This window comes from Strix uralensis, chromosome Z, assembly GCF_047716275.1.
Source record: "Strix uralensis isolate ZFMK-TIS-50842 chromosome Z, bStrUra1, whole genome shotgun sequence".
NCBI lineage: Eukaryota > Metazoa > Chordata > Aves > Strigiformes > Strigidae > Strix > Strix uralensis.
The window spans coordinates 63603435-63615528 of NC_134012.1; the positions used below are offsets into that span (position 1 = coordinate 63603435).

A 12094-nucleotide genomic window follows, 5' to 3' on the forward strand; every position below is an offset into this window, starting at 1 on the left:
ACAGAAATAAAAAGGGGCTAAAAGCATTCCCAAATAGGGAAAATAAGAGGGGTTATATTAATCTCTGAAATTGTTTTCACTTTTTGTTTAAAAACATAGCACAATAACTATAGTGTTTGATTAGAAACAATGATATGTCTCTTCAACATATAATATTGTCAGGTTTTTTGTTACCTGTCTTTCTCAAAAATTTGTTTTTAAAGGAACACTGCCAACATGTGATGAATGGACACTCAGTGAAATAAATAAAACACCAGAAAATTCCACAGGCAAGTGGAAGGAACTCTAGCTGCTGAATATATACTTAAATTGGAGCTCAAAACATTGGCAAGACTTTATGCTTTCTTGTTGCCCTGAGAAGCTGCAAGTTTAAAAGATGTCACAGACATGTGCATGTTGTTTATCATATGCCATGACCTCTATCCTGTTACATATCTTAACTGATTGAAGGCTATATTTTCACAGCAAGTAAAAGCTCTACAGCCTTCTACATAATTTAAGACCGTGACAAAACATCACTAAAGAACCTTGTTTTGCTATGGAAGTATTATTCCCACTGTTCTCTTACAATTTTTTTTATAATCCTCTTCAGATGATTGCAAGGGGTTTTGCACTCATGAGAGCCTTGTGCAACTGAAATCAAACTAGGGATGTCACCACTAAACATTTCAGAGAAGTATGTGCAATAATATGCATGTGTTCTGTAGCAGCACCCTGACCATTCTACTATGCATTATGCTTGATCCTGTTGTACGAAAGATCAAGAACACATCAACCAGTATAGTACCCCATGGTAGCCTGTGCTCTGTGAACATGCCTACCAGAAGCCCACTTATTTTGGATGATTCAGCAGACTCCTATTTCTTAATTCAATACTTCCATGATTCACATCACTTAACTTTGTGATACTAGCACAAAAATGAATGAATACATGACATTAAGAGCCCTGGTGCCAGCTTTGCACTGCTTCTGATTAGTGGCTGATAATTTCAATTCATAGTTCTTTTGCAGTTTTCCAGTTTGCAAAAGGAGAAAATAATACTAATCAGTTGCCTAATGGGGTACACAGAGATGAGCTGTGAGCATGGATAGCTTCTTAAAATCCATAATGTTATTATGGCTATAAAAAATAGGATACTTAGGCATCCTTTTTATAACTTATACATTAAGCACAGTAGTTGACGTTCTCAAAATTCATGACCATTGCTGTGGCTTTACTGCTGTTCATGTCATTTAATGTTGACTTCAATATGAAAAAAGTCCTGCCAGCATTGAGTGTTTTTAAAATGCTCCGTGTGGATTTATTCTGACCAGATATCCTGCTTTATAAAACTTCTGCCTTAGTGCATCAGTTTACTGCCATTTTCCCCAATATTCAAGAACAGTTCTTTTCAGTGCTATCAAGCTTCAATTAGTGGTAGATAAGAGGAACTGACTGCTTTCTGAGCTGAGATGAGCTGAGAATGGAATCGCTGGAAAGAGAGAGCCAAATCCATACATGTAGTGATATAGGGGTATTTTGGAAAATGGACAATAATCATAACATAGAATAAAATGACTAACAAGGCTAAAAGCCAGGAGACTGTATGTTTAACTAAAGAATTACTGAGCTATGAAAATGGAGACTGAGGCCCAAGGACGGGAGGAACAAAAATCATGGCAACAAAAGATAAAGGACAATTTATTACCTAAATGACTGAGGCCAAAGGATGTGCAACATTTCTTAGATAAGGGGGCTAACAAGCAGGACAACCAGAAGCAACTGGTTTTATGGTCTGGCAATGTTGTAATCGGGGAAAGGTGAAAAGTTGACAGTGAGGAAGACTGCCAGCCTTCCTCCAGAAGACCCCCCGAAGATGACCACCAGGAGGCAATACGGAGGCGCAAAGATGACATAAATATTCCAGAACTGCTGACACAAGCCTTTTGAACTAAACCCCACCTTAGTTATGTATGTTTGTATTGTGTAACGCTATGAATATGTATAAGATACATGCATTTAAAATGTAACCTAAGAAGCTTGTGTGTGCACGATAGGTGGAGCAATCCCCCGTGCACCCAGCGCTGCAATAAAGAATGCCTCCTTTCTAAAACTTTAAACTAAGTCTTAGAGAATGTATTTCAACCGGCTTTTTCAGTATCAGTAGAAAGCTGAAGAACTGAGCTCTAAAGGAGAGATTGCTGTAGACAGCTCACCCCTGGAAAGCGAAGAGAATCTTCCATCTCTTCTTTGGCTCTCACTCTGAGCTGAGGTTGCTTAGCTGCATGTGCATGATCCCTCCTTTTACAGATGTTATCCAGATCCTTTGCAGATTCTGATAAAACTCTGTAACCCAGAATTAAATTATTCACTGCATTGCTGAATTACTTTTCTGCCAGATTAGGCAGTTGAAGAGTTGAATCTGCCTGCAGAGGAATTTAACAAGTATCAGAGTTGGTGCAAGGTAAGTAGTGAGAGGATGAGGCAAGTGTAGGCAGAGAGAAAGAGCTGAGCGGGGAAAAGGACGTTGCCATTTTGTCAAGTGGCAAGCTGTTAGACCTGCCTAAATCATCATGCTTAATTGTATTCTAATATGTCACCTAAGGAAAAAGCAACTTTGGAATCATGCCCTGTAGCATTCTGACCACAAAAGCTGGCAAGTTACTTCTGTGCTATCTGGGATATACATGATAATTTCTAGCTAGTACATGCTTTAAAAAAACCACAAACAAACAAACAAATACACCCAAACAAAAATTAGATGTGAGCTTTTACAGTCTAGAGGTGAGAAAAAAACATACTAGAAATATTCCAAGGAAAAGAGAAAATTAGATTAATTTAATTTCAGGATCTGAAAGTTTTTAGAGTAGTTAATTTATTTTTATGACTTAAACAAAAACAGCAAAGCAGGAAGAGCATTTACAGACAAAATGTCTATACTACAATAAAATGTTCTAATGTTCTAAGCCTGTCATGAGTCTTCCTCTATAGAATAAATCTGAGCCTATATTTTTATATGTAAGGTAGCACTGTAACCCATCTAGATGCTCATGTGCCACTGGTCATTTATTTCTATGTGGCTATTGAGAATGGGCCTGCAATTGGCATCCTGCCAAATCCTTGTTCTAGGCCATAGAGAATAAAAAAATTGCTGGATTCTAAGAAAATACACAGTTAAACTAAGTAAATAATTTAGTGAGCAATGGAGCTACATGAGACATGGTTGTCTCTGCATATCTTAAGTCTTTGCAAATTCTTGATAGAAACTTTTCTTGCATTAGCACCCCTAAATGCTCCCTCTCTTATGTACCTCTACATGCACAGTTATAAGTGTTCCTATGCAAAGATTCTCTGACATATAGTTTACATTGGAAATTTTTTCTTATTGAGGCACTTAGAGTACCTATCCTCTTGGATCTGTTCTCGTCTAACTGGTAGAAATTTTATTGCCATTGAGATGTTTTCCTTAAGATAAATGCAAGTAGTCTTGAAGCTTCTGAAAGAGACACAGGGAGAGGCAAGGTAACAGTGTAAACAATACTCTCTATTCAAAAAGGAATATAGATCTAGGAAATGTTGATGAAAGGTAGGTTATGTGACACTATAAAATACATAGCAATAACTCTTCTGTGGAAGCAGCTGCTTCTCCTAGGTATGGATACACCTGTAGAAATAGATAGATACATCAATTGACAGATAAGGATATTTATTTTGTTAACGCAGTGCTATGGATTGCTTGGGATAATAGTCTGAACAGACAGTGGTTACCAACAGCTGTAGTTCCTGCTGGCAGGGGATGAGGGTGTCAGATTTATGCAGAGTAATGTGCACAGAAATGAAACAATTTTACCTTTAAATACAAAACCTTACATTAAGGAGGAAATTAACACATTAATCAGTAGTATTCACTACTTCAGTCAAGGAATAAAAAGAACTTCCCCATTCCCTATCTCTGCTCAAGCTTTAGGCACAGGTATTTATTGGGGACATTTTTTCATCTCCTTTTAAGGTCATTGGCCAAATGGTTCACTAGTCCCACACCTGATTCTGAGCTACCTCTGACATGTTTTAGCAAGATTGATGGAGTACCGCCCTTGTTTTCAAACCCATGGAGTCCTGGCAATTTCTCAACTACAAAGCTCTACATCCTATTGCAGTGTAGCTTCTTATGTGCAGATCTGGCTGAAAACAATTGAAGACTTTCCACTGTGTGAAAGACACCCAAGTGTCTACCTGACATTTGTAAAATTCATGTGGCCAAATCTCTGTTCCTCTCAGCAGAAAAGTAAATAAGAACAAAGAAGGTCTGAGTCATGTTTCCTGCTATTTAAAAGCTTAAATACCTCAAGCATTCTTTAAGGAAAGCAGGTCTTGAAAGATGTGAAAGAGGCAGGGTCGCTAGCAATCATAGTTTACCCCATGGAAGAGACTCAGCTAAGATATTGCTGAAAGGAGGCTGCCAGACAAAGGTGAAATACAAGTCATTGCAGATGCTTTAAGGATATATTTAAGTCTTTGAGCAATTAAAGACATGTTTTATTCTGTATCTTAAAAAAAAAAAAAAAAAGACACTGTGGTAATAGTTGACTCAAGGCCTGAAAAAGGAACCATTTTAACATTCTTCACTTTTGTCAATCAAACGTAACACTAAACTATAACTAAAAACTGTATTTTATAGTGAAAAGGATCTGTACCCTTTGGACACTGATTTTTCTTATCATATTGTTGAAATTTTAGCTTTTTAACAACTCCAGCAAAGCTCGAGCTTCAATTCTGTTCAGCTGTATTCTAAATGATGTTATTCAAAATTACACTGAAACCCTTATTCTTCAGATATTGGACAGATGCAAATAGGTGCTACTGTGTAATGACCTCTATACATAACTTAATCTGTATGAACAGTTCCCATTTTATTCTCTTAAAAGTTGATTTAATAGGAAAATCCAGGTATGGAAATATATGCACATGTAATGGAGCATGCTCTTATTTTAGCTTTTCTGCTTCACAGAGATGTATCATGCTCATTAAAGATTGCGGATTGGTGAAAATGAAGAGTGGTGAAAACAAATGATGAGAAGCTCAAAAAAAGTTACTCAGGCCTCTGCAGTCACTGCATGACACTGTGTAGGATCTCTGCACTGCAGAGTCAGATACATGGTTATTAATGCTTTTTTAATGTAATTAAATATAGGCTAGGCAGGGTCAGTGCTTAGAAAAGAAAGCTCTCAGGACATACTGTGCTATTAAAATAAATGCTTTGCTGATTTAATAATATAATTCTTTTGAAGATGGGCTGTTGTCATATGTTGAAGACTGTCTAAGAACACATTGGTGAATAAATGATCATTAAAACTCATATAGTTTTATATGTGCCCAACATCAGGATTAGTATTAAACTCCAGGGACTTAGTGGGAAACATAAGTACCACCTAGTTTATGCTACAGAGTTGTCAGTGTAACTGTGTGAAACACACTAAGGTGTGGAAAAAGTGCACTTCCAGGTTTATGAAACAGTGAGAACAGGTACAGGACTGGGAATAGGGCCTGAGCTCTTGTGGATCTCAGGTCCTCATCCCCTCCGTTCCTTCTTCCCTCAAAGAACGGTTAAACTTAAGATTTCTTCCTTTTTTTGGCAAAGGAAATATAGGGCCTTTGGATTTTGAGTTCTTCAGGATTAATCAATGTCTATTTTCTTCTTTTCCAACAATCAGTGGTTAAAAAATGCCTTTATTAAAGAAAAAAAAAGTTAGTCACGTGATAGCAGAAGTGTAGTGGTCAGGGAGGAGGCGGCGGCAGGTAAGGCAGTAATAAGGCTAAAAATAAAAAGGTTAAGCGCGACGAACGTAGCACGGCTGTGAGTTGCAGGCAAAGCAGGCCTGGCCCGGCTCGGCTGCATTGCTATGGCCGTTAGGCGCCTGCGGAGCTTCTGTACAGCGGACCGGGGCGCCCCAGAGCCACAAGGAGGCCTGCGGGGCAGCGCCCGGATCCCACTACGGCCGGGTCAATTCCGACTCTGCAGCTACAGGGCGGCGGCCGGCATTCGTCTGACACGCCCAAAGTAACCCAGACGAGTAGAGTAGGCGACCGACATCCCGACACTATTTCCCCCCAGGGTTCGGAGAGCCGCGCAGGGTGCTGCGGCCGCTCGCGCATCTCCTCCGGCCTCCCTCGGCGGGGAGGCGGGTCTGTGTGAGGAGTAGGCGGTGCAGCGTGGCCCCGCCGGGGTTGAGAGGGAAGCAGGACAGAAGGTGGTTGGTGCGGGCTAGCTGCCCTCAAAAAGCTGCTAAGCAGAGACCCGCCGACTAAGCCTGCTGTGCCCCTGGCCGGTGGAGGAGTGGTGCAGGGTTCGTGGGCAGTGACAGCGGCGTGAGGGGCTGCAGTGGCCCGGCAGATCCCGAGGCAGCGCCCGTCCTGAGAGCATGCGGCGGCAGGAAGAGGAGTGAAGAGTCGTGGCTGCGCCCCTGCGTCGTCTTCTCCCCCCTCGCTAGGGCTTCGCTCTCGCGGGCTGAGCGCGGACTCCCGGAGGAAAATGGAGCCGTTTCCCGGTGGTGAGTACCGCGACAGGACCGTGCTACCGACGAGCACACCCCGAGCTGGCGGCGGAGCCCGGGATGGGACGTGCGGCCTCCCCGCGGCAGGCTTGGCCTGCCATGCCTCCTGGCAGAGGTGCTCCCGGGTCGGCCCCCACGCCACAGGGCCCAGACGCAGCTAGGGCTCCTAGCGGAAGCTACTTGCCCAGGGGAGGCTTCTTACCCGTGCCGCCCCCATGGTCCACAGCTTGGAAACTACCTCAGATCTTGTTTTATTTGGGTGAATTAAAACCGTAAGTCTTTAACTTGGAAGGTGAGAGGAGGCTCCGTCTCCTTTTTGGTACTGTTGTACTTTTTATTGCCCGGCCGTAATCTCACGGTGGCAGATCACGGACAATACGAAGCCGGGGCAACTTCTACACCAAGGTGTGCTCTCGCTCCGAGGAAGGAGCCTTATATGCGTCTGAAGTGCCAAAGCCATCATGACTCTGATGGGAAGGAGGAACCAGTTCCTCTGTTTATGCCATTTGCCTGTTCGAGCCACTCTCAACAGTGTCTCCTCCCAGCGAGGGAAAGGAGAAATAAAAATACAGGAGGATCTAGGGGTTTTGAAACAATGTTTCAGTGTGTTTCTGGAAGCCAGAAAGCTTTCAGAACTGTCCGTGCATTGTCAGAAATGCTTGAAATAACCGTGTGGTTGCAGCTGTGAGATAAGCATACAGGAGCGTTTGTTGACATTGTGATACAGCACTGTGTGTGAATCCCGTGCTTGTGACTGAAATGAAGCCATGTCAAGTCCGTGTTACTACTGCCTGCATCTGTATTAGTAAGACATTCTAACCGTCCAGGACAGAGGAGGAAATGAAGCTCTCAGATCAAACTGAGACTAAAGTATGTTTGGTTAGACTCAAGACCGTAGCCAAATAAGGAATTGGGACAAGACACTGTGTAAACAAACAGCCTTCCTGTTGAAAATGCAGAGCTTTTATTACAGGGGGGGATTTGGTCTGTTAAATGACAGTACTGGGTAGCCTAACTAAAGCAGGGGTAGAGCTTGCTGCATTATATTTTTAACTCCTCAGTGACCTGCCAAATCATAGTACAAAATTGCCAAGTTCAGAAAAACCTCATGCAGTAAAAAGTAAATTTTCTTTTTCACTTGAGAAATATATTGTCATTGCTTTGTGTCTCCCTTTTCTCAAATACATTAAAATTTCCCTATCCTTTATACGCTGCTGTTTAGAATCTCAAGATTATGAGCTCTGGGCATATTTTTTTGGTTTAAGTAGCAAGATGGACCTTTTCCTTCTTTGTTTTTTTTAAAAAGATTACAGTTCTATGGAGGGTTTTTTCTGTCATGTTAAAGTTAGTTTGTACAAACAGTAGAAGATCTTTCAACTACAACTTATTACAATCACAGGATTGATTCCTACATGCATGGTAAAAAGACCTTGTCTTTAATAGTAATGCAGTTTTGGGAAGAATTTTTTTTTAAAGTAATCTTGTTAAGTCCAGTCCCGTTGAGAGACAGCCATCATGTTGCTATCCCTTTAAAAGTCTGTTTGACATAATACTGTTACTGCATTGTGCAACAAAAATGAAAAAAAAAAAATCTCTTTATCTATACAACTGGAAGAAATGGCAGTGTGGGGCTGAGCTCAAAGGTACTATGTGCTACTACTGAGAAGCAATGTTCATGCATAGAGCTTCCTAATTTTGTTCCCTGAAGTGAAAAGCCTGGAGATGATGGTGAGACTGTTTGGAAGAAAATTTGGAGCTGAAGCTGATCAATAAATTCCCTCCATAAAGCTGGCTCTTCTTTAAGGGACACTAAAGAGAATGTGCAAATGTTAGAGCAGAGATGCTGCTCGTCATGTTGATGATGTTGGGGCATGTTTGGTTCTCAGTAGCAGCTGATAAAATCTGAAGTGAAGAGGATGCTTACTATTGGGTTTTTGAATAGAGTTTTCATTTCCATGGCTGGTGGTCTGGAAGTTTTTGTAGACATCAAATGTTTCAAATAAACTGTGCTTCCTGGCAATTGAAAGGTTTTTTTGTGTTGTCTTACACAGTAGTAATGAGTTCTTTTTGTGAGTCTCTATGTTGATTTCCTGTGCAAAGTGCTGTGTAAATTCAGAGGAAAAGATTGCTAATGCAGGAAGCTTACAATATTATATTTGTAGCTCTTCAGTTCTTTGGGGCTTTTACCCTTGTAAAACAGAGGGAACAGACTGAATCTTAAGATTTTTTCCAAAAGCATTTCAGTTGGATTCAGGATGCCAATGCTCATTTGTCAAACTGGTAAGAAGTCAATTTCTTGTTTTACTTTATGGATGTAGAGCTGTGTCAGAGTGGATATGTATTAAAATAGTCTTTAAGGCAACAAATGCACTGAAGTGGATACGGAAGATCGCTGTTTTTCTAATTCAATACTTGGTGTTTTTTTTTCTTTTCTTTAAATAAAAGCAAAAGCACAGCCATAATTCATTTCAGAAGTCAAAGAAACCCTTATCCTTTCCTTTAAATGCTTGTGGGTGTGCTGAACTTTTTAGTGTTTGAATAGTTTCTCCAGTGGAAATACTCAGATAACCTAAATAAAGGTATTTAAGATTTCTTTTTTTGACTTCACCCTCACTCCTGTACCAGAAACTTAGGTCCAGTCCTCTTTGGAGAGATCACTGCTATGCCTTCCCTTCTGCCCAGGAGTTTAGCGTGAGATCCATAGCTCCAGAAGAACAGTTAATTGCAGATCTATTTTTAGGATATGAGTTAATTATACAATCATAGAATATCTCGAGTTGGAAGGGACCTGTAAAGATCATCAAGTCGAACTCCCTGCTCCTTGCAGGACTACCTAAAACTAAACCTTGAACTCTTGACAAGCTTGATGCCATGACCGCTTCCCTGGGGAGCCTGTTTCAGTGACTGACCACCCTCTCAGTGAAGAACCTTTTCCTAATGTCTAATCTAACTTCCACTGAAATGTTATAAATGTAGTTAATTCATAAATGTTTTAGCAATGGTTACTGGTAAGATTTAATTTTTTGAGACAAATTCCTCTATTTTACATGACTATTCTTAATTTGAGACCTTTCCAGAAATATGAATAATCAAAGTGTTATTAAAAGTGCATGGAAGACTTCCTTGTTGTTGCACTTTTTTTTTTTTCCTAAGTTGGATGACCTCAAATTCCTCTGAATTGGGAATTGCAGATTAATGAGCAGAATTTATTAGTTCTGACTAGTCATTTGTTACCTAAACAGTTTCACTTAAACCAAAAGTAGTGAAATACTGACTAAAGGAGATATGTCATGTAATTTGCGACATCTCTTTTGGACAATATTACAAAATATTTTAGATTCTATGGGGTTTTTGAAAGATCATGTCACCATTTCCTGTTAATACATTAAACATGGAACTTTTCCATTTGAGATGAAAGGAAAAGGTAAAAGTAAGCTATTACAGTGTTTCTCACTTAAGAGAGGTGATGTGTAAAAACAACAGAAGGGATAACTTGTGATGATCTACTGAAATGCAAATAACTCACTTTCACTGACATTCTTGAATTATTTTTATCTTTTTTTACACATCAAATGGACACTTTGAAATTAATTACGTAACTAAACTGATGAACAAAATAAAAAGGCCCTCATAGGAAGGAGTAGGTTTTTTTGTAGAAAGTAGAAATAAACCAAGTTAGGTAATGTCATTTATAAAATGAAAAATGCCATTTGCAAAGTCTAGTTATTTCAGCTAGTTCCTGTCAATTCCAAAATGTTTTCTTTCTTTATGTTAGTTTTGTTCAGTATATAAATGTGTGGGAGGTTGCAGGAGCATATTCTGTGTGCATAGCCTAAGTCTATTGGGGGCAACAGGCATACCCTTAACTGTCAATACTGTTGTGTCATGGAGCAGAAGGGTTCCTGTTTGTTTAAACAGTAGTATTCAGTCCTAACCAACAGATTTGAGTAATCTGTTTTGGTGAGTTTAGATTAAAAAAAAATCTAAGAGGTCTGTTCTCAGTGTCTCTTCCCCCCTCCATGTTTTACATATCCCAGAATTTTACTTTGTCAAATATTACTGACAGGAAAAAAAATGCCAATTGCATCTGATTCTAAATGTGAGTTTTATGTTGCTCAACTGCATGTTCCTGGGTAGTATTTTTCCACCAAGCCATGCTGTAGCATCTGGATCTTGTGTTCCTGTGTCAACTAAGCTAACAGGACAGTGTTTTCTCAATGAGTTTGGTATGTGTTTTCTTACTGCATTTCTGTGAACTCCCTATATAGCAATAGATGTTGAGAAATTAATTCAGTAATTTGGATGCAGTCTGTGTAGCTGAGAGAGTGATCATCCCTCTCTGGGCTCGATTCATGTATATACACTTACATTCTTCCTTTTGCTGGCACTTCATTGTACAAGCTGGGATCTGATGTATTCTCATCAGATCTGGAACAGAGGTACTTGCATTTTGATGATCAGAATAATGAGGGAAATAGGTGAACATACAAAGAGAGAAAGAACTTAATCTGTTTGAAATGTTTTGTTTTGGCAAGACCAATCACTGTGCATTGGAAAATCTTTTTCTCTGTTAAAACAATGTCTGAAGAGCAGAGTATAGATGTTCACTGTGGGTTGTTTGCTAGTATTTTTCCGCTAAGGAGATGGTATTCCACTTACAGAATGAATGAAGACACTGAGTATCTGCATGATATCTCACGGGTCAAAAATGTTAAAACCTTATGTTGATCTCAGTATCCACCTGTAAAAGTATTCCAGGACTGTCTTGTCTTTTTTGGGAAGATGATGCAAAGCCCAGTCTGTGACACCTGTGAAGCTGTGTGCACATGTGCTAGATAAAGCTGCATAATGACTGCCATAGAAGATGTTGAAAACTGATAAAACCCTCTTCTGTTTGTTTAACTAATCAGAATGTTTTTTCATATTTGATTGGTATAATAATTACCTATGAAGAAGCTGAATTTACCTTTATTTCATGCATATGTCTGATTTCAGTAGTAAATTCTGCTGTATTCAGATAATTCAAGTTTTTCTTCTTTGCTCAGTGATTAGAGTAAAGGAAGTTCATTGAGTTTCCAGATCTGCTGGGCAATACTTTTTTTCACCAAGTACAAAAGCAAAGATTGTGTAGAAGAGCAAAAACTTTAAGGTTTTTCTATGAGTGAAAGCAGTATTATTCCTTTGTCTATCAGAAATTTGTATGCATGGCAGCTACTGCTTAGACTTCTGTCCAACGCCACCTTAAAATAACATCAAATTAACCTTTAAAACATACCAGCATTTTTTGTGAGCTGAGTTTTAATTGTCTGTGTTTTCAAGAGTACATATATACCTTCTAATAGTTGTGTTCTGACTATTTTTGATACTGCTTTAAATAGTGGAAGTATTAACCTTAAATTATAAGAATCACAAAAAGATTGTGTACCATCTAGCCAGGAAGAAAGGGAGAGAACAGATGGAGACTCTTGAAGGAAATGGGGAGGAAGGAGGGGAGGAAACAGCTCTACAAAACTCATCCAGTTGATCAAAGAGACAGGAATTTCAAGGTAATATGGTGTGTCGG

General features: G+C 39.6%; 1 protein-coding gene across 3 annotated transcripts in view; it reads left to right on the forward strand.

Moving 5' to 3' along the window:
- The first annotated feature begins 6046 nt into the window (after positions 1–6046).
- LNPEP (leucyl and cystinyl aminopeptidase) overlaps positions 6047–12094 on the forward strand; it is an 81779-nt gene continuing 75731 nt past the window's right edge. For 2 of the 3 annotated variants that reach the window (XM_074856114.1, XM_074856113.1), the window contains exon 1: positions 6047–6528. Coding sequence is in view for 1 of the 3 variants with exons in the window: in XM_074856113.1 (XP_074712214.1) it covers positions 6510–6528 (19 nt within the window). In the remaining 2 variants the exon portion in view is untranslated. The remainder of the gene's footprint in view (positions 6529–12094) is intronic. The other variant, XM_074856118.1, reaches the window with a different exon arrangement.